We start from the raw sequence: 23,693 nt of genomic DNA, 5'->3' as shown, positions 1-23,693 counted from the left end.
ATTTTACTTTTTAATGCTTATTTTATTGACAAACATGCACAGGATACATCAAATATTAAATTTATACAAGAAGCGGCATTACATATTCATAACAAAAAGAGTATCGATGTGAAAGTCTCATACCGAGCCTACAAGGCAGACGTCCACAGCAATATTTTGCCTACTGAATTATTTTAGTCACAGTTGACCCGAGCAGAGTCTGTTCCTAGCATGGTATGGCCGGTCTACGAATCGGTCTTAAACTGGGTTAGACAGAGGCTCTATAAGTTGCTTGGCATGTGAACAGCAGGGGACTGGCAGGAGAAGAGAGGTTGAACTAGAATAGTGATGTTCACTGCAGGTTTAAATGGCAAACTTGCTTTGAGATGCCTCAAATATGAAAGCTAGGTATTTCCAAATATTTAGCATTATTCAGCCCACACCCTCGGATTTGTAATGTATTTTCCTCAAAGTTTAAATAATTTTGGTGCCTTGAGCCGATGATAACAGAGAGAAGAGACAGGGATTTAGTAGAGAGAGAGAGAGAGAGAGAGAGAGAGAGAGAGAGTGTGTGAGAGAGAGAGGGAGAGAAAGAGTGACAGAGAGAGAGAGAGAGAGAGAGAGAGAGAGAGAGAGAGAGAGAGAGAGGGGGGGGAGAGAGAGAGAGAGAAAGAGAAAGAGAGAGAGTGAGAGAGAGAGAGAGAGAGAGGGAGAGAAAGAGTGACAGAGAGAGAGACAAGGAGCAGAGAGACAGGGAGGATACAAACTGAGCAAAACCGAAAAACACCGAAGTCAGAGCTGCAGGAGGCAAAAACACAGACCTTATGCTTACAGCTTTGTTCTGCTTCAATGCTAACATTATCAAGTTGCGTGGTTACAATACACTTTTGATTAAGTGAGAAGCAACAATGCTAACATTGTTGCTTTGAAACTATACTAATGGCAATCATGTTGTTACCAGGAGTTGCTATGGCGTTAACGTTTGTGCTCTTGGTTGCTATGGTGCCAACAGGTCTAAGTTTCCTGAAGTCAGTTCCTATGTGATGGGTGACATGCAGAACCGTGGTAACCGTGCCCTCCAGGTCTATAACGAGGGCTCTAAAAGCAAGCCACCGGCCCTGAGCCCAGGCCGAAACCCATGCCTTACCCTGAGCACTCTCTCCCTCTCCCCTTTCAGTCTCTTTCTCTCTCTTTCCTCCGCTCTCTCTGTCCTTGTCTCCCTCTCACCTCTCAGTCCCTTTTTCTCTCCATCCCTCCACTCTCCTCTCCTCTGATCTACCACTCACACTTCTTTAAATACTTGAGACAGTTCTGAGGATAAATTGCCTGGGGGGGGTGTATCAATTCATGTTATTGCCAGTTGACAGCAGGGGACCCAGGGACCTGAGGGCCCCGCCTTTGAGTCAGACAAGACTGATAGAGAGGGTGTTTGGGGGGGGGGGGCATTGGAGTCAAATGGTCCGTGAACTGAAAGAGCTGCATATGAAGAGACAAAGATTGAGAGAGAGAGAGAGAGAGAGAGAGAGAGAGAGAGAGAGAGAGAGAGAGAGAGAGAGAGAGAGAGAGAGAGAGAGAGAGAGAGAGAGAGGTAGTGATAGGATATGACAGTTATGTTCCTGCTCAACAGAACTATCATAACTGGGTCCTGGCAGTAACACACATGAATAAAGATATAGGATAGGATTTTTCATGACCACATTAGACTATAAGCACTATTTGCTCTGGAAGAGGATTCACTTCAGAGAAAGGGGATTTCAAAAGGGTTATTCTACTGAATGAAAATAATGTACAAATATTCCATCCATAGTTTGAACAAGAACTGTCAGGGGCTCAGGATGTCTCAGAACATTGTGTGGCTGAAACCATAATCATTGAACCAATTCATTTTCATTGAGGTTTATTTGGGTCTTTTTAATGGTCTAACGCTTTCTTGCCCCTTGATGAAATGCCATAGCTAGTCGCTGGGCCAGCAGGTCAACATTTTAGAATCTCTGCACTTCTGTGTTTTAATAAAGACACAGGTCACCCACAACAAAATATAATCATGAAATCTTGCCCAATGTTCCATTTCCATGACATTTTATTTGTTTCAGGTGAAACTTCAGAATGTTTGAACGTGTGTGTGTGTGTGTGCGTGTGTGTTTGTGGGGGGGACCACTGATAATCTTGTCACCATGGGGTCAGACACTGCTCACAGGTTATCGGCGGGGACAGCTTTCAATCCATTTGTCCTACAGAGTCGGGCAATCCATTATTTTTAAAATATATGAGTAGAACACAGACAGACAAATGGGCAAAGTAATGACACATTGTCCCAGATCCTCTAAGCCAATGTTTTATTGACAGCCAAATGACACTGTCACTTATTACTTAAAATGAGTCAGTAAATCCGAGCGCCCCAACCTAACATAACACCTAACATTTCCACGTTTCTGATTAATGCAACCCACAACTAGAGTATAGTCTAACAAAATCCCCAGGCGTTTAATGGCTTCAAAGCGAGTCGTGGTGGCTCGTCTTCTGCCCTCGCTGCTCACCGCTGTCCACACGTGGAGCTGTAGCTAGTACAGCAACACGTGATTGAACGCGGAAGCGGAAACAGAGCAGCGAGTCGCCAACAGCTGAGCAGCAGCCAACTACAGTAGAGCTAGCAGTCAGCTAATCCAGCTAACCAGCTAGCTACTGGCACTATGATGGCGGAGCTGGTGCAGGGACAGGCCTCGATGAGCCAGCCGGGGCTGAAGTCAGACGGCTTGGCCGATGCTTTACAGAGGGCCCGGCAGGTAACAACTCTCGCGGGAATCACCACGCACCCGATCGACGCCGAACACGGCCGTTTAGACGAGCTCAAACCACTTTTATTCGGATTCTCCCGTGGTTGCTGTTAGTTCTTGAACCCTGGTGGCTATCCACTCACGAACAGACACACAGTAGCATGCTAACTAGCTTAGAAACCAGTTTCGACTTAGTGCCTACGCGCACTTGTTGCTAGTTTTACACAATTCGTTCGGGCGACGTCGTCGGCTCTCTACTTTGCGTGGAGTTCGGAGCGCTGTCACGCACACCGAACTCGAGTTAATTCGTGTCGGTGGAGCGAAGAGACACGAAGTTTGGCCACACGTGTCACTCAGACACGACCTGTTGGGCTGCTAACCAGGAGGAAAAGTTAGGTTCTCGACCCCACCACCCGAGTGCTCAAATAACTCTGCTTAACAAGTGGGCAAAATGCTGTTTATTATGTGTGTTTTTTGACAGCCACCCGTTTTGTATCCGGATATTTTAACCAGGAATGTGGACTCTCCCCCCCCTCCCCCTTTAGGTTCGGTGTTTACTCAGTTAGTTAGAAACTAGGCTGGCGTTATGCAACACACTCACAAGCCCCATATATGCTCCGTGGGGGTGTGCCGGGGTCCTATAGGCCCACATAATCTTGCTCCAAAGTGGATTCGAACCATGTAACTCGGTTATTTTCTATGGAGGTACACCTACCAGATCTCTGGTGTGGTACCTCTGAGGCCATACTAGCAAAGCAGGAAAACACGTTTTTTTCCCTCTGGGATTTCATGTTGGAGATCCGGCAATAAGCATTAGTTGGTAAAGGAGTGGTTATTCAGAACATGTGAATGGACGTGATCTTAATGGTGCACCCTGAATGTCTTGCTAACCAGTATAATGTATAACAGGAACACCTCCATAGATTTAATTTGACAGTGATTAAATTGAATTTAAGATGCCACTATTTGCAAAATGAGCTAGATTAAATTAGAGGTTTGATAAAGACTCTGTAGGATGTTGCAGGATCTTACTGTCTTGCTATGAAAAGTGGCAACCCTAACTTTGACAGTGCCTGTGCCTTGCTGTACGATCTTAGCTACACAAGGGTTGGTAACTAAAACGTTACCCATTTTTACACATTTGTTTAATTGGGCGTAGAGGGGGAATCTGGGGAACCGTTTCTAGTACTGTTCTGCTGTATGTTATGCCACGGCTACCTATTTGTAGTGGTGTTCTAGTTTGAGTCAGTTCTATCAACTCAAGTGGTGGAGTCGTCATGTACATTGAATACACACACGAGATGCAAGTTTCGGGAGCAATCGACTTCATGACACTGCATTTGGATATTTGAGGGTGCCTATTGGCTCTCGATAAGTTGATAACTTACGCTCTCTCTGTGCTATATAAAACTGGGTGGTATGAATTGAATGCAAAGCAATAATGATATGTACCTTAAAATATCCTGAAAGTGACACATAGGAAGATATTATAAACACTGTTCTTCTCTGACATCTGCCTCAAAGTCACCTGTGAGGTTGTGGTATAACCTGAGGAATGTTGCTCAGCTCAGAGAGCGGTGCCGTTTCTTTCCATTCATCTATTTGTGTGCTGAGGTAGGGCCGCTCTTTTAGCGCTGGGGAAATTGGGTGGGGGTGAACACTTGCATCACTTAACATGCTCAAGAAATTATTGCAGACCTATAGTTCCCTTTTTTATTCCGTTCAATTTCAATAGGAACAGTGAGGCTGTGCTTGCGTGATACTTCTCTTTGGGTTGCCATAATGCGTCTTAAACGGTCTGTTTGGATGCAGCTGTTAAAGTCGTAATGTGTAAGAATGAGTACTCCCCGTTGGTAGGGGGAGACTTTCAGGATGAAGAAAAACTCAATAAATGAGTTCTCTGCCACTCGAACTGGCTTTTCAACTGTGTGACATGAACTAACGTAGCTCGGCTGGGTGTGAGTGGGAGGGGTTTTGGCAGTATAAATAGTTATATTCTTTTAAACAACGAGAGATACGGGTTGGCCGGCATTGATTTGTAGAATATATCAGTTACAGGATGTGATTTGTATTTGTTACGTTGTAGAACTCTCTATCGATCAGTATTGCCAAACATATGTCCAGGTAATTTTAAGCTATGAGCTAGTTAAAATGTGACTTATTGCGTCATAACGCAAAGCACAACATTAAACTGCTCTGATTGTCGACCATAGGTTACTAGAGCTGAGATGGATTAGTTGTAAATTGTGCAGATTTCCAGTCCATGGCTGCAGCTCATCCCTTTAACAAGTGGTCTCAACAAGCCAGAAGTCCCTTTTCAACAGCAGTAAGCGTAGAGGAAGTGCTATAAGGCTATCAGTGTGTTTGCTCTAAACTGTAAGCTACTCTAGGGAGGGCGCAGGGTCCGTCTGTTTGCTAAAGCAAGGACAGGAGTTCGACAAGTGTTGCGTGGAGCTATCCTGAACTCACAGGTTGCACTTTTCAAACATATAACTAGCTTAGTACGAGCAGCCATCAATCCACTGATTTCCTACTACTTGGTTTTGTTATAACGCTAATAACCCGCTGCGCTTCATGTCTGTCCCTTTCTTTGCATGTGTGTCAGATGGCTGTGGTCAAGATGGGCAGCGAACCCATGTCCCATCTCAACAGCTCCTCTGCGAGTGTGGAGGCTTCTCTCTACTATCCAGGACAGAAACGACCTGGAGAAGATGGAGGTAGGTCTGGTGTCTATACATAACGAGTCATTATGTATTTTACACGTGGTCCCATGGGTGAGAAAAAAAATGTGTGCTTTGAAATCAAAATTGGATGCAATTACATGAAAATGGATTGGCTGAAGGGTTTTGTTAAATACGCAGCAACTATCACTGCTAATGTGTCGGGAATGTGTCGGCTTTTCTGAGCATGTAGCAATGGAATGTTGATGCCACACCAGATGAATGTGATGGCATTTATAAATGAAGAGCTGACTGCTGCTTTAGTAGGGCACTGTATATGAAGGTCAAAGCAATCCATGCAGTCCACCAGTATCCAACAGGTACAAAAATGTAAATGCAAGTTATTTTATGTATTTATTCATACTTTCCTGTGTGCGGCTATTTTTCTACAGTGATGCCTTTATTGCAAATGAATAGCATGATGCATGTTTTTGTTTGAAGGACCATCCTATATCCTATCAAATTGTAGCTGTGGCAACCACGCATAATGGCATTAGGAAATCCCTCCAAAGTGAGCCCCAAAAATTTGTTTCCAAGTTGACACTCCCAAAGTTCGGGGCTCCATCAACCTCAATGGTCAAATACAACATTTTAATAATATTGGCATGGTATTAGCAATCTTTCCCCATGTGAGAATGAACCGCTGTGATCAAGTCAAAATCCCATGTGAGCTAGAACATTACCACAGTTCAGAGGACCAACAAATGAGTGTCTCGGAATCTCTGACGTGCTGCCGTAGCAAAGCTGCTCAAGGTATATGTTCACACTGGCCAAAAAGGCAGCATTGCTACTGCTCGACGAGTCACGGTAGTGACTCACCCTAGAGCAGCAGGTTATTCCAAGTAGTCATTCATCAGAAAGCTGCTCCAATGACTGAAAGTATCTAGAATACAATGGTGCATGTACGCTAGCAACATAACAATTTGTTTTCACTGTACCCAGTACTTAATAAGATAGCATGCAACTGTACTAACGTAGTTCACTACAATAGACATGTGTACTTGTATGCAAGTATGTAGCTGGCACTAGAGGCCGAAAGTGCTGGTCATTGGGTAACTGCAGCTCTGCTTTGGGGTATTACTTGCTACAGCCTGCAGTTGAACGGGGTATTACTAGCAACCACCTTATAGTCAAGTGGGTATTACTGACTACAGTCTGTAGTTCAGCGGGGTAAAACCAACTGCAGCCTGTAGTTTACTGGGCTATTATTAGCATTAGCCTGGTGTTTAGCAAGGTATTACTAGCTGCAGCCTGTAGTTTACTGGGCTATTATTAGCATTAGCCTGTTTATTACTGTATTACTAGCTGCAGTCTGTAGTTCAGCTGAGTACTACTAGTTGCACCCTGTGGTTCAGTGGGCTATTATTAGCTTTAGCGTGTTTAGTGAGGTATTACTAACTTTAGCTTGTAGTTCAGCTGGTTATTACTTGCTCAGCCTGTAGTTTAGTAAGGTATTACCAACTACAACCTTTACTTTAGGTATTTTTTAGCTGAAGCCTGTAGTTCAGTGGGGTATAACTAGTTAAAATCTGTAATTTAGCTGGGTAATGCTAACACAGCTAGCTCTAATCAAATGATTGTTATAACCTACGTTTTTTTTATTACTTTTTTTTGTAACTTTGCAATCTGTCTGTCTCACAGTAGGTAACCAGCTTCAAGCGATGGGGCATCAAAGGTAACATCAGTTTCTCAATCCTAATTTGATTTTGGTCGAACACACGCATGCATACAATGTGAAACTATTTAGGTTATTCTTGTCGGGGAGGTATTCAAAGGATTGAAATGTTTTTATGAAAACAAATGTATTTAATTCCTATGCATATTTGTGAACTGCAGGTAGAAGATAAGTTTAAGTTTGTCAGAATATCCCAGGGCTAAAATAAAATGTGTTGAGGGTTTGGTTTTGTATTCCGATATTGGAGCATTATTCATGCTACCAATACTTTGGTAGCACTTTAATAACGCCTGTCGAGTGTGAGAATAAGCATGACCGACAGACATACTTTGACTGAACTTGTTTTAGTAATAATAATACTATTAAAGGCTCCGATCTCCCCAGGATCTAGTTTTCCACTGTGGCGCTCTTACCAGTCAGATCCAGCCATAGAAATAAGAGGTTGGCACAAGCAGGGTGGCTGATGTTTTAAGAAGTGCTTTGTTAATGAACATATAAAGATCCCGTTTTAATGTTTGAACAAGGCTCAAAGATGTCAAAAAGCTAATCCTACTAATAACTGGTCGGTAATTTAATAAACATGGATAGAACTGGTTGCGATGTCTTTTCCATTCGTGGCGATCCTCACCCACAGTTGCGCCTGCCTGATTTCTCTTTGGGTGAATGGTGCTTGTCAATTTACATCAAAATCTTGCACCTTGTTGAAACTACAGAATTATTTTCTTTGTGATAAATGGAAGTAGGGCTACTCTCATACTCATACTCTAATACGTAATTCAAATTCCCTCTTTAGAAATTAAAAGGAGTCAATCAGCTGATAAAAAATATGTTTAGGCTTCAGGCAGGAAAAGATGTGCACTATGAATTACTATTCGCTCAGAAAACCTCACAATTATCCCAAGCTTGAAATGATGCAGTCGGGCCAGCCCTGGTGTGTGTGTGTGTGTGTGTGTGTGTGTGTGTGTGTGTGTGTGTGTGTGTGTGTGTGTGTGTGTGTGTGTGTGTGTGTATTTGAGGGTACCGTGTACCGGTAGATGAGTGGTATGGATTCACCCGCTGCAGGCATGTCACCGTAATCACTTATTGACAGGTGTGCAGTCTGTGTCGTCCTGCGTTTCTCCTGACCCCTCTCTGTCGTTGCAGGGTCATAACAGAAGACTACAGGGTTCCTGACAGGATGGTCGGTTTCAGTAAGTATGACCTCCGACCTTTTGACCTCTTTCTGTCATGCCAGTTAAAGTCCCAGCAGTAAATTGCAAGTGTTCCCCTGACCTTCCCGTCCCCCAGTCATCGGCCGTGGGGGTGAGCAGATCACCAGGATCCAGCTGGAGTCGGGGTGTAAGATCCAGATAGCTGCTGGTGAGGCTTTTCTAACAATAGGTGATCTGTCCCTTCTGTCTTCTCACTCAAGCACCTTTTACCCTCCGTGTTTTGGTTGAGTTACCGTGTAGTCTAATGTGTGTGTGTGTGTGTGTGTGGTTGTTTGTTGCAGACAGTGGAGGCCTGATGGAGCGGCCGTGTTCTTTGACAGGGACTCCAGAGAGCATTGAGTGAGTCACATCCTGTTCTGAAGCAGAAACAAGTTTCCGCTGGTAGCGTGTTGAGGTGAACGTGAGCCCTCGCTATGATCCTAGCCGTCGTCAATAGCTTCTTATTGTGTGTGTGTGTGTGTGTGTGGGGTTTCAGGCAAGCCAAGAGAATGCTTGCTCAGATTGTGGACCGCTGTCGGAACGGGCCGGGTTTCCACGGCGACGGAGAGGGAGGCGGCTCTGTGCAGGAGATGCTCATTCCAGCCAGTAAGGTGGGCCTGGTGATTGGCCGGGGCGGAGACACCATCAAACAGCTCCAGGTAAGACAGGGTTACTGGTTACTCTGCAGGCGTGTGTGTAAACAGGAGTGCGAAGGCGCTCATTAGATTCTATTGTGTATGTGTGTGCGTGTGTGTTACAGGAGCGGGCAGGGGTGAAGATGATGATGATACAAGACGGACCCATGCCAACTGGTGCTGACAAACCACTGCGTATCTCTGGGGACCCCTACAAAGTGCAGGTATGCAATAAGTTGACACTGCCAAGGGACCCCCAGGTGTATCTTCAAGGCCTCGGCCATCAGTCTAACCTGTCACCAAAACTTAACCAAAACATCTGGGTTCGACAGGAAGTCTGCTCTTTGTGTCCAAGTGGTACTGGGACACAGAGAGCGAGGACCCGTTGGTTTGGTTTGTGGGGTAGATGAGCTGAACATGTTGATGCCACATGAGACCCACTTCTCACGTATTCAAAATGTTGCTAAAACAAGTGCACCGGCTATTGGTTGGCCTTATAGCACAAACAATGTATATATCCTGAGCCAATGACTTGACATCATCACATTGTCCAGATGAAACCATGTACACGCTTAGTACCCCCTCTTCGGGGCTGTGCAGATTTTCATAACCAAACTCTGACTATATTTAGTCTATTAATCAGAACTTTGAATAGAGCAATCGCTCGGCCCTCTCCTTTGGACTCAAAGCGGTATTGGCGGGTGGTGGTTCAACGGGGTTGGATAACATCGAATCATAGTGCATTGGGAACTGATGGGTTTACCCATCTCCTCTGCTCGTCCTACAGGCAGCCCGGGAGCTGGTCCTGGAGGTGATCCGCGATAAGGACCAGGGGGATTTCAGGTCTGGACGCAATGACTTCACTGCTCGCCTGGGAGGCGCCACTCTGGACGTAAGGCGGCGCGCCATGTTGGGATTTGACCACTTGTGCATCATATTGTAGTGCACTGTTGAGGGTGTCACGTTGTGTTGGGTGGTCGAGTAGAGTAGAAATATGGTTCCCTGTATAGTGCAATACCTTATATATCCATAATGCACAGTAAATGTATGTGCATCCGATGCGCATGTATTTTCTGCTATATATCACATGATGCATAGCAGTTTTCCTTGAAGACATGGTTTTCCAATAGAGATGGTCTGACGCGTACGGGCTCTATAAATGAGCTGCTACAGGGTATCAGGTGTTGGTTTCCTTATACGACCAATACGTTACAGTGGTAGATTTACAGCACATCATTAGCATATTTGTACTAATTTCCTTAATTCTGTACTATATAGGGAATGAGGGACCAAGTGAACTCACTCAAACATAGCCATTGAGACTCAAACACAGCCATTGAGACTCAAACTCAGCCATTGAGACTCAAACTCAGCCATTGAGACTCAAACTCAGCTATTGAGACTCAAACTCATGCATGTATTAACACAGCTCTAACTTCCCCCTCCATTCATAGCTACATGCGTTTGATCCCCCCTAGGTGTGTGCACGGGTACACGTGTAACTGGTTAGTAAATCATAACCGCTTAGGAAAAATCAGTAAACGAAAACTGTAAAAAAATAAATAAAATCACCCTGCCATTGTTTCAATGGGAATCGCGATGGTCCATACTTTCAACATAAAGTTTACATATTTATAATTCGGAATTCGTCCCAGCCTTTATACCACAGACACTCAAGGGTTTATAGCATATAACCGCGTTGTCTGATTCCAGTTTAATTCATTTTTCACAATTGACCAGCTCTCGTTTTGAAGACTAATAACGCACCATTCGTTTCAATGGGAATCGCGACGGTCTATACTTTCAACATAAAGTGTACATATTTATAATTTGAAAATTTTCCCAGGCTTTATACCAAATATACTATAGGGTCTATAGCATATAACCGCATTTTCTGATTACAGTTTAATGTAACAGTAAGCTGACAACATCCTAATTAACATCGCAACTGCAAATTAACCGCACGGAGGTAACCATGGCAACCGGTCAAACAAATTTTCATTTTGCAATCATTCTGCTCGTGCATCCGCCGTGTTGATAAACAAATAATCCCCCTATACTGCGACTGTGGTCCACTTTAAAAAATAATTAAAAAATCATTAATTAATAAAAAAACAGTTAATCGTGTACACGAAAGAAAAAAGTGGTCGTGTAACCGTTTACAATTTTCTGTAACCGTTCACACCCCTAATCCCCCCCAGGTGGCAGTGCCCAGGTTTGCTGTTGGTATCGTCATCGGCAGGAACGGAGAGATGATAAAGAAGATCCAGAATGATGCCGGAGTCAGAATCCAGTTCAAAGCAGGTCTGGTCACATTTGCCCCCACAGAGACCTACACCGCATGTCTGGATCTCCATCATGATCTCTTCACTTCATTCTGTGTTTTTACTCCGTTAAAAGAAAATGTACAACGTTTCAGTGTGGTATGGTAGTTTCAAGTGATTCAGGATTTTTTTTAATAGGTAAAGCTAGAAAATGCCTTCATTAAAACCACAGTGAACTGGTAATAGTATAAGCCTAGCCTTAAATCTCCAGCAAATAGCCAGTGGTACCTAGGTACAGGTCACCATCCGCTTTAATATAGCACCTAGTGGTCAAAGATTTATGCAACTGGTTAGGGGAGGCTGTGATAGAACCAGCAGCCTTCTCCCAACACTCACACCAACCTTCTGTGATTAAGATGATGGTATCAGCCCGGAGCGGGTCGCCATGGTGATGGGTCAGCCCGACCGCTGTCAGCATGCAGTTCACCTCATCAATGACCTCATTCAGACTGCACAGGTAATTCTCACACTATCTCCGTTTGTCACATTCCCCAAATCTTTCTTGTCTCTTTTCTATTGGCCAACATTTAATTGCATGTGCTTTGGATCTTTAGGAGCGTGATGGCTTTGGATCTGCCATGCGTACCAGCAGGGTCAGAGGTCGTAGTGACTGGACTGTAGGTTCACCAGGACCACTTCAGGAAGTCACCTACACCATCCCTGCTGACAAGTGTGGCCTTGTCATTGGAAAAGGTAGCGTACTTCCTCAATCTTGGATGGAACTGCACCGTTCCCTGGTTACTTAAGTACTGAAGGTTTTAGAGCCATCGGTCAGCTATGAGTGAAATGCTCTGTGAATATCGGTTCTGGGTTACTGTGTGCCTGCATCTGTATGGGTCCTGAGTTTCAACATCCCTCTCATTTAATTTCTGACCAATCGGGGCATCCGTTTTGGGGAATCCAGCTTGCCTGTCAATCACGTTCCTTCATGCAGCATTATGTCATAGCTCCTCGTAGGAGGGAGGGAGCGTTTTTGGGTGGTCATTTTCTAAATCTTGCCCCTCTTGTCACAACTTTCAAATCTTGCATAAAGCAGCTTTTAAGTAACTTATATTAGGGCTGCAAGATACAAGGCGAACATGTGATAACATTGTTCATATTGAGATGAAGCTATGAAGGGATAAATAAACAAATATTGAAGTTTGCATATATTTTCTATACAGTTCCTATGTCTTTTTGCTTTAAAGAGTAAAGTAATAATTACAAAGGAGTTAGACAACTTAATAACTACAATTATTACAAAGTAATGATTCACTGACTGTGTAAGACAGACTACCATTTTATGACATTTAGTGTTAGTTAAACGTGTAGGGTGATCTCAAATTCAATAGGTTACATACCGAAGAGACACAGAGAAAATGGGGCATTCTTTCCCTCCAAGTAGTTTCTTGCAGAAAGTCCTGAATGCAAATGTGTCCAATGTGCCGGTCCTCAATGCAAAGCTACAATTATAATTCAAATTTTTACCTGTGCGTTTGTTATGTTTTATTCAAAGCAATAATAAATAGACAGTTTCCTTAATGCCATCACTACCCCTTTCTTGGGCAAGGTAAGGCTCGGGTAAAATCCAATCTTTGGCAGATGAATCTTTGGCTATACAATGCAATTGACTACAATAACATTAATGTCAAGTAATAAAACAGGCAAAATGAATAATCCGGTCTGTTTGTGTTACAAAATAAGACTGCAAATAGATTAGAATAGGGCTACCTAGAGCCAATGTATGAATTCCCACTTACTCATGGAAAGATGCTGCCTGTGGGCAAAACACTGAAGTGTGTGGTTGAGTTTGGTGGCCTTCACGATGTTTGAACCGTTGTCGGTGGGGACGCACACTAGCTGCTCCTCCTGCAAATGCTAGCTGGCTAATGCATCACGCAGTCCACCCCTATGATTCCTCCGCTGTGTTCTTTGGGGAAGTTGGCTGTCTGTAGGCATGACATTTTCAGCTCAAAGTCTTGATCCTGAAAGTGTACAGTGAGGCTCTGTCGATGGATTGGACCAAAGATCTGGGGTACTGGCAACTTGGGAAAAATAATTCTGTGATGGAATTTGGCGTCGTCGGCCCAATTTGTTTATCAGACTCACAAATCCATCTTTGGTCACTATGTTTTATGGGTATCATGTCCTTGACCAAATAACGAGTTATGATATGTGTTATTTCTCTGTGGTTTTTGGATGTTTTTTCATACAGTGTCACTGGGAAAACAGGATAACACTGGAAGAAAATTACTTTATGGTTCTATTGCATGTGGTGGTGACGGTTGGTTTTGGATTCTTCTTGAGGTAGCATCAACTGCTCGCCATGTTTTACACAGTACCTGTGTTGATGCGTCAGGGCTTCTGGATCCAAAATAATTCCAATTAGCAGAAGAGCTGTTCATTTTCACCTTGAGGTCTTCGTCCACCACACTACCCCCGCAATTATCTCCTTCCTGGTTCATTGTAACTGCTACCAATTTGACACGATTAATCTGAGGGTTGCTAGCTGGGGCTTCATCTGATTGATTCTGGTTGCTTGACAAGTTTGAATGCATGGCGTGTGTAAAGATTTTTCTTTTGCGACATGTTTTTCGTGCATGATCGTATGCCGATGGTGAATATACGCTATGTTATCAGTCAGCCCTGCTGTTTAAATTTGTATGGCTCAAACATTTTGGCAGCATAAGGGTGAATCTCGTTTTTTTAACCCCTTAACCCTACCCCTGCGAAATTGGACGACAAGCCTTCAAGACCCAACAGTACGTCATTAGTAGTCGATGACAGGGTTTTGATTTGTTTTTGATATTTTGATACAATATTTGTCTCTGGAATTTTACTGTATAGTTTAATGTCTTAGGAATGCAACCTTACCCACATGGAAAAACACGGCCTGATTAGATACGATTATTCAGGCTCACAATCTGTTAGAAACTGCAATATTGCACTTTATTTTGTATCAAACATTATACAAGATCAACATAATATATAAAACCAGAATAAACATAGAACTTGAGGTATGCCATCCATGTAAAACATAAATATCCTACAAACAAGAACCAGTGATATAATGGAACTAATATTGCAAATTACAAAAAGGCATCAACCATCGCGTTTCATCAATAACTCAGTCAGCTTTAAACCATCAGTGGATGTCTAATCTTTCTATCTTCCTGGGGGATGAGGGGCTTAGGGCTACCAATGCAGAAGAGGTGCTTGAGGTGGAGGGGTGGGCTCTGTGACGGCAGCGGCCTCAATGATCTCCTGAAAGAAAACATAACAAATAAGAAGGAATTATATGGCAGAACTGGGTTATATGGGCACATGTTATGTACAATATATAATAACTGATAAATATATATTTCTACCAAAATAAATGAAAAAATACACTGGTTTACAAAAAAAACCGACATCAGTCAGTGCGTATACATGCATGTAAACACCTTTTAACCGATCTACTTCGCAGAAAAATCGGCATGAACGGACAAGCAAAGTCGGATATGTTGTATGTAATATTGCAGTAGTCCAATTGAGGAGCATATTCGAACTATGGCTTTAATCCTTCGACCAAAGTCACGGTACACAAAAGTCACGGTTCGGTACGTACCTCGGTCTTTAAGTCACTTAAGTCACAGAAATGTTAAAAAAAGCTGCTTGTTTCTAAACCCATAGATGGAAGTAATGAAAACACCAATAAACTTGGTTATGGCATTTGCATTTCTGAATTCCCAGGGGTCAGACAGGGGTTGAAATAGTGTTGTAAGCTGGGTTTGCACAGCTCGTATTTTTTTCACAGCAACGGTGATAGTAACACCTGGATGGTGCCTTTTCAAATGCGTGTGCATGTTAAAGTTCTGTACGTAGACATGGAGAGCCCTCTCCATAGCCGGAGAGCCTGTCGGAGACCCTCTCCGTAGCTTACGTGCGCATCCAATATTTTTTAACTATCCATCGACGCCATGGACCTATTGGTCGACGCAACGGAGACGGGAAGGGCTGTGATTGGTCCTCTAACAATCATTTCCTGAATCACTTCTCCGGTTTGACTTTGAACCTTAATTACTTTGTACATTGTTTACTTTGCACCTTAAGGACCAATAAAACACCAAATAAGATTTGAAAAGCTTTGGAAGTTTATTTACAACACTGCTTACATGGTTTGTAGTCAACATATAAGATCGAGCGGGGAATTGCATTGCGTATCAGACATCCCAACGGAGAGCTGCTGAGCGGATTATGGAGTCGGAGTAGTATACTTTGGCTCAACGGTCCGGGTGGAACTCCGACTTCAAGTTTTAAATTCCACATTGCAAAACAAGCATTTACATTCGTCATATTAACACTATGTACGCCACATTTACGAACCGCGGTACACCTCTGTAACCGCACCGAAGTGCCTGTACCGTGACGGTTCGGGACAAATACGTGTACCGTTGCACCCGTAAAATGTACTGATTGATCCACCATTCTCCAGGCTAATAAGCATTTTTTAAACTAACTATTGGATTACTTGGCAGGGAATTAAAGCTTATCTTCAACCTGGAGTCCCTAGAACATGGAACATATGGATATTATTGTGACATTGTGGGAGTAAGTCACAACTGGAGCGTTCTCAGTTTCTTTGAGTGTGCCGATCGAAAATCTCAATTTTGAGGGGATGTTAGCCCTCCCCCTTACCCTACCTTAAAATGTCTTTCTGGACACGGCTCCACTGCGCGTGAACGCGTAACAGTGAGGGGTAGGGCTGAGATTTTGCTTGGAGCAAAGAATCGGGATTCACCCCAACTGTTCGTCAGTTACCAAAAATGTGATTCCCTTTTGTAAACATAAAGTACGATAATGTAATTTCACCCATTGTGTTCTTGCCCATTCTATTGTATAACACAAGAGTCCGCTCTCGTTTATTAATCTGCATTGTATAACGCTTGAAATGAATTACTTTGGACTGTTAAATTACAGGGAAATAGTTTGTATATTCTTCTCTGAATCTGAAATATACACGCAATCTGAAAAAAAAACAGAAATGGTCTCTGGTCAGAAGAAATGTGTGTTCAGCAAAGTTTGGGTCCTCTGGATTTGTGTTGTCAACTGCTTCATGATGCAACTTGGGTTCATTGTGTAGGGGAACAGCTGTAAACTGAAATGAGCCAAAGGAAGGGTTGGGCGAGCGAGTCCCATTAGCCTATTAGTAATTCACTCGCTCTATTTAACCCTTCTTTAAAAAGTCATTGACCAGTCCCCCTTCTGTATAGTCCTTCAGACAGACCAGCCTTCGCCACAATAAACGACGGAGCAATAGAAATGCCTGTCTAAAAAGTGTGTGTGTTGAGGGGCCGGGGGGGCGGTGCACAGACCATATGGTGGAGGGTGTGTGTCAAGCTGGTGGTCTACTCAGAGTTTTCTATTGGTAGCAAACGGTGATTAATGTCCTCACAGAAGCCCAATGCTCCCTCTGTGTCCTCGGGTGCGTAGGTTCTCATAGAGGTATCCTATCCATTCCCCCCCGCTCCCCTCCCCCAGAAGCAGCTCATAATGGGTCTATTAAAGGTGGTTTGATTTGGTTAACAATGGGCTAATGACCTCAGGGGGTTCCGTCGGTCTGAGCGGGGGGTGGAAGGGGCCTCTACTTGCGGTTCGAGGCCAGTTGCCTGCTAATCTGGCCATCGTTCAGTTGATCCACTTCATTCTGCATGCAGCGATAACATCACTTGCACCCTATCTGCTTAACCACTGGGGCTTGTGTCATTAAAAACAGCGTGGTGTTTACGGTATGGATTAAGCCTGACGCTCTGTTTTAAACCCTTTTATTGAACCCTCCCATTTGGATCCTTCTTGGTCTAGTTTTTGATTGTGGGCCACATGGGGGTGATCCAAAGTCCATATGCATTCCCAAACCTAATCCATTTTGATAAGAAGATGCAGATTGTTCAAAGGGGTCTTGTAGGCCCTAATCTATTGCGTTCAATGGTATTTCTCCTAAATGGCTAAACCCAGTATAGAGTAGGGTTGTTATTCGCCACTCCGAGGTGGATGTGAGGTCTCAGCATTACGCTGTGGTTCCCTGTCGTTGACGTGTATGTTAACGGTGTCTCGTGTGGGGGGTTCCCAGGTGGAGAGACCATCAAGAGCATCAACCAGCAGTCTGGAGCCCACGTGGAGCTCCAGAGGAACCCGCCCCCCTCCACTGACCCCAACACCCGCGTCTTCACTATCCGGGGCACCCCCCAGCAGATGGACCTGGCCCGGCAGCTCATCGACGACAAGATCGGGGTACGTGCGACGCACCACCGTGTTCCTCTGGTCAACCTGTAATGGACTGTCCACCGCCTTCAACTATATTGATCTTTATGGATATGAGGAACGTGTGTGTGTGTGTTTGTGTGTGTGTGCATGCGTGTTCTATTCAGTACATTATGCCATAAATAGGTCAGTGAAAAGTGACCCTTCATAAGCATTGCAGTGCCCAGTCTGATCTTTGTTATATGCATCTGACGATGAAGGAGTTAAACTCATCAGACCTTCTCTCTCCTTGGTCTCCCCATCATCCTGCCCTCTCCTCTCCACTCCTCCTCCTCCCCCTTCCGTCCTCTCTCCCTCTCCTCCCTCCCCTTCAGGGTTCTGGTATTCTGAGTAATGGGGGCTTTGGCTTCAGCCCGTTCACCCAGGGCCCTGCAGCAACACACCACAAGTGAGGAGCACTCACCTCCTGGATACACACGCCTCACACTCGGTTAAAGATAATGTTGCTATTGGGTCTGAAACATACTGGCCCTGAGGCAATTTTTACTGGCCCTCACTCAAAGTTGTAATTATCAGCTTAGTGTATGAAAAGTGCTATATAAATAAAGTTGCCTTGCCTTAGACCATCAAATAAAATACTTTTTTATTTTCTCGTCTTGTTTCATAATTTTAATATTTAAATGTTGCCTTTTTTATCAGGTCCATGAGTTGAACGTTTTATTTGTTTTTATTGGCATTAGACCAACAGGCACTTGTCGTACTGTCGCTTGGATCATCGTCTAATGCATCAATGTGTGTGTTTCTTTTTCAGTTGTGGTAGTGGTCAGACCTTTGTGACCGGTGGCTGGGGAACCGCCTATCAGACCAGCTGGCAGAACACCGGACAACAGGACCCTGGTAACTTTAACAGACCCCCACCAAGCAGGGTTTAGTCAGGACACTGACGTCCACCACCCAGGGTTTAGTCAGGACCCTGGTAACTCAGACGTCCACCACCCAGGGTTTAGTCAGGACCCTGGTAACTCAAGACGTCCATCACCCAGGGTTTAGTCAGGACCCTGGTAACTCAGACGTCCATCACCCAGGGTTTAGTCAGGACCCTGGTAACTCAGACGTCCATCACCCAGGGTTTAGTCAGGACCCTGGTAATGACGTCCACCACCCAAGGTTTAGTCAGGACCCTGGTAATGACGTCGACCACCCAGGGTTTAGTCAGGACCCTGGTAACTCAGACGTCGACCACCCAGGGTTTAGTCAGGACCCTGCCTGCACAGCGTCATGAACAAACAGATTACAGTCCTCATCCTAGTCAGGTATTTGCACACCGATGGCTCTGTTTACATGGCCCCTAACGCCATCAGTGTATTCAACAGAAGATGGGTCAGTCGAACAAGTGTGTGCATTCATCATGTGACTAAATGTGTGGCATTGTGTGTGTGCATGTGTAGGTCAACAGACTCAGACTCAGAATGTGCTGACAGACTACACCAAGGCCTGGGAGGACTACTACAAGAAACAAAGTAAGAAACGTGGTCTGTGTGGGCGTGGCTGTCTGTTTCTTCCACATAATAACGGCTATTGAGCTCCAGCCATCACATCAGCTTTTGAAGGGGTTTTCAATAAGGGCCTTCATTTGGCACACGGACAACGTACACATTAGCAGTGCCCATGCAAGTGCTTTAAAGCAAAGATAATCTGACAGTCAACATTGGGCTATTGGTCATTAATCAAACTCGATTGGGATGTGACCGTGTGCAGTCATAGTGCTTCAGCAGGCATGGGGATGACTTCCAATGTTGCTCCATCCGTTCTTAAGACTAGACTCGGTCGCACACAACAGCAAGCCAGGTGAAAGTCTTTCTATTTAGTCTGGAAAATATCGTCCGATCAGGACAAAGAATAATAAATGGCAAAAATCACCAAATATAACGGGTGTCAAAATATAACTCCTGGAATAATTTAGTGTGTCGTAAATCTACGTTTGTGACACATCGTCAAAATGTTTTTGCCCTATATTTTTCCTCCAACTAAACGACCCAGGTCCAAAGCACATGTTTCAGGAAAACAGCGTCTCAGAAGCCTGGAAGGCCTTATTGAAATGTGACCCAACAAGGTCTAGCATGCTGTCTGAATGTCCATCTATCCATCTTGATCTGACAATGAATTGTGTGTGTCGTTGTGTAGATCAGTCGTCCCAGCAGACTACTGTACCAGACTACAGCGCAGCGCTAGCAGAGTACTACAGACAGCAGGGTCCATATATCTGGCCCCAGTCCCAACCCCAGATTCAGGTACACACACGCTGCCGCTAGGATGGCACACCGCACTGTTCCCGTTCACGGTCCTAGTCTGAGCAGTGCTGCACCCACCAATGAATGCCTCTGGCCTGGATTGAACCTAGGATTGTTCTACCTCTGGAATGTCTTAACAGCAAAGCAGTATACAAATAGTATTGACCTAGTGAACCAAATGGAATTCATGCGGTTAAAAATTCTTCCCCTGCGTATGTTTAGTGATTTCGTGCAGGGTTTGGCTGAAATTGGCATATTTTCTGACATTGCATCGTGAGTAACTAACGTAACCTATTATATTGCCAAAAAGGCTGCTAAAGTGGTACATCGTAAATATCTTGGAAATATGATTTACTCTGATGGCATGAAGAGATTATCCGTTTGTCCCTTTTGAACTATCTAGGCTTCATTATGACCTGCTCCACCTCAATAGTCCTCATTATGACCTGCTCCACCTCAATAGGCCTCATTATGACCTGCTCCACCTCAATAGGCCTCATTATGACCTGCTCCACCTCAATCGGCTTCATTATGACCTGCTCCACCTCAATAGGCTTCATTATGACCTGCTCCACCTCAATAGGCCTCATTATGACCTGCTCCACCACCTCAATATGCTTCATTATGACCTGCTCCACCAGCTCAATAGGCTTCATTATGACCTGCTCCTCCTCAATAGGCTTCATTATGACCTGCTCCACCACCTCAATATGCTTCATTATGACCTGCTCCACCTCAATAGGCTTCATTATGACCTGCTCCACCTCAATAGGCTTCATTATGACCTGCTCCACCTCAATAGGCCTCATTATGACCTGCTCCACCTCAATAGGCCTCATTATGACCTGCTCCACCTCAATAGGCCTCATTATGACCTGCTCCACCTCAATAGGCCTCATTATGACCTGCTCCACCTCAATAGGCCTCATTATGACCTGCTCCACCTCAATAGGCCTCATTATGACCTGCTCCACCTCAGTAGGCCTCATTATGACCTGCTCCACCTCAATAGGCTTCATTATGACCTGGTCCACCAGCTCAATAGGCCTCATTATGACCTGCTCCACCCGCTCTGATAAATGTGTACTTTTTGTTGTATATCTACCTTGTTGTTATATTGAGCCTCTGACTTTAGTTATGTAAAGACGTACACAGCTCCATGCATGCATGCTGACAATTGTTTTTGTTTGTTTTCTGATCCTCATTTCCTGTTTAGGACCATTAAAGGCTTCTCCCACCGGCTAAGGTTTTTGATGGTTGTCCTCGGCAACAGAATTGGAGTTTCTAAGCAACGCTCTGCCGCTTCCTTCTTCCTTTTGTAGAGACAAACTAAGGATTAACTGCAAATCAAGAACTCTTTCTTTCTGTTTTTTAACCATAAAGTTGATATTTTGACGGGCAGATTTTTGGCCTCCAGTCTCCACAGTATAGAGCTGTTTTTCTTTGTTTTATATCAAACTTGAACTTAAAGATGTATCAGTGTGGCTTTGAACAAAATCCAGTATAATCTATATTTTGTCTAGTTTTATTTTCCAATACAATGGTATGAGGCTTGGCAGTCTTGAGGAGGATCATGTTCTTATTTTTGTGAAAGATGTTTTAAAGCATGCGTCAGATGTGTGATGTGTTTTTCTTTTTTTTTATTTGTAGGTAGATTCCTTTTAATGGCGTCGGCTGGTTTTGTTTTTCTACTAGGTCCCTGTTGGATGACTGTTAATCTAATTTTTACCTGTAGAGTCGCCACCATGGAGGTGCAATGCTGTGTTTTGGTTTAATGCTACATGTTGTTCCTGTAGGCGCTTGTGATTTCCTCAGTTTTTATAATGTATTGATACTGAGCTGTCTGAAGCCGCGTTTGTCTGTTGTCAAACATGCCCCCCCCCCCCCCCCCCCCCCCCAAACACACGCCACCGTTGATCGCTAGATGATGGTACCACAATTGAGTTGAGACAAATAATTTTATGACGTGACGTTACCACTGAAACTTGGTGCTGGTTAGCTGGTCGGCGGCTGACTGGTTGCTAGCTGGTGGCTAGATTAGTGGCCAGCTGGCGACTAGCTTGTTGCTCGCTCGAGGCTAGCTTGTCACCGGCCGGTGGCGGACTGGATGCATATATGGTAGCTTAATGATTAGACTTGTTATTTTTGGGGTCTGACTGGTGTCAGACGGTTTCGCCACAGACACAAGTGTGTCTGACGGATGAATGAACTGTTGAGTTAATTTGAAATTTTGAATTGGTGGTTCTGCTCTGTATGTGTGATGCTATTAATGATGCTATACTTTTCTCCTGTACAAGGGTCTATTTAAATCTGTTTATCCAATATGAATTCATTTTTTGTCAATAAGAGAATATGGTTTATGTAAATGTTCACTCTGGCGGGTGCTCTCCAGTTAAAAAATGGACTTTGTTATCTCGTTATCTAAATGTTGTTTAATTCACTTGTGTTTCACCGTTGACAAAGAAGCTAAGTATGTGTTATATTCTCAAGACTGCCTGGCCAACTGTCTCTTTTTCTGTCCTTTCTCTTTCTCTCAATCTCTCTCTCGCTGTCTCTGGATACACCCCTGATTAAGAGGCTAAATTAGTCATTTAGTTTATTCTGATCACATGATCAGGGTGTGTGGGTGTGGCCTGCCGAGGTGGGCGTTTCCATGGCGGGGAGAGCTGTGATGGGGGGCGGTCTGTCCTCAGAACAAAACCTGAGTGGACGGCGGCATAAATAGTGTCTCGTCCCAGCCTCAGGTGTGTGTGGGGGGGGGGCGGGCTTGGATTCTGGCTCGTCTCCCCCCTCCCTTTTTCCTCCCACCACACAACCCTCCCCCCTCTGCCCAGGGGCGGTACCCTGGTTTAAGTTGTTTTTCTAACTGTATAACCTTGAGATTTTTCTAGAAGATTCTATTGACAGATAGAGCTGTGTATGTACTAGAGCCACGAAAATACTGTTGGCTGAGGAAGAGGGTGATGATTAACATGTGGGCTAATAAACAAGCTCCTCCTTTCTGATTCAATGTCCATCTCCAGAGTTGTTTTTATTCTTTGTTTTCATCCGGTCTCGTGCCGTGTTCCGATTGGTCCACTGGTGCCCTTTATAGTACACTAGCACATAAATCTGGTTCCCCATTTAGTTTTAGACTTTCTAACCATAATGCACCATACAGATGCACACTTATTTCTACACTAGCGCATGATGCATAGTGATTTTCAATGGATTAATCCATCAGGGATGGCTGGCACATACAGATTATTTATTTTATTTAATCCAACTCGTCTGCTTGTTTATCTGACCAGAACATGCCATTCAGATAGCTGGCTCATAATTGGTGTCAAATTTATGTTAATTTGCACTTTAAGCAGTGTACTATATAGGGAATGAGGATACAAGTGAGCCAAATCGAACACGGCCATGGTTTTGTTGACTTTATTTCAATTGTCTGTTTTTGCGTTTTGTCAGTGGATTAGTGGTCAGTGCTTCCCCTACATTTACAGTAATGACTTCGTACATTTGATAATGGAACTTGTTTAACAGGTTTCGCCAACTTCCTTTTGAAACATGGCAACCACAGCTAGGTGGATAAATGCGATCCTACAAGATCTTGAGCCCTTCTGTAGGGAAACAAGCTATTAAATGAATGGGTGTATAACAGCATGGGGTATATTCACAGCAATGCTTTTGATTTAGCAGGTGAACGAATCACACAAACAAACTAGGAGCCAACACCGTCCCCTTACCTTTACACTTTCCATTAGTGTCCTTGTTGCGGTGTAATAGCACATGTAATTAGCTATGTAATATCCTGTAACAGCATGTACAGTTCTTGATATGAAATTACTTTATGGAACAGCCTATCCCTACCCTAGTTTAGAATCGCTTTTTTTGCCTATGA

At 44.0% G+C, this 23,693-nt stretch overlaps 1 protein-coding gene across 2 annotated transcripts; it reads left to right on the top strand.

The window, feature by feature from the left end:
• Positions 1–2,592: 2,592 nt before the first annotated feature.
• LOC307084317 (far upstream element-binding protein 3-like) lies at positions 2,593–22,817 on the top strand. Of its 2 annotated transcripts, none has more exons than XM_079748649.1 (18): positions 2,593–2,762; positions 5,359–5,470; positions 7,115–7,148; positions 8,292–8,338; positions 8,436–8,507; positions 8,641–8,698; positions 8,835–8,997; positions 9,099–9,197; positions 9,761–9,865; positions 11,175–11,277; positions 11,654–11,754; positions 11,852–11,990; positions 17,386–17,546; positions 17,891–17,964; positions 18,328–18,413; positions 18,965–19,036; positions 19,701–19,807; positions 21,024–22,817. In XM_079748649.1, the coding sequence occupies exons 1-18, from the start codon at positions 2,670–2,672 to the stop codon at positions 21,030–21,032; spliced, it is 1,635 nt and encodes a 544-aa protein (XP_079604775.1). In that variant the 5' UTR covers positions 2,593–2,669; the 3' UTR covers positions 21,033–22,817. The 2 variants fall into 2 exon arrangements, with proteins under 2 accessions (XP_079604775.1, XP_079604774.1); XM_079748648.1 differs by having other exon boundaries at positions 8,436–8,528.
• Positions 22,818–23,693: the final 876 nt, after the last annotated feature.

The sequence above is a fragment of the Pollachius pollachius genome (assembly GCF_949987615.1).
Source record: "Pollachius pollachius genome assembly, chromosome: 1".
Lineage (NCBI taxonomy): Eukaryota > Metazoa > Chordata > Actinopteri > Gadiformes > Gadidae > Pollachius > Pollachius pollachius.
Note: the sequence above shows the minus strand (reverse complement) of the source record. Positions and strands in the feature narration are given on the sequence as shown.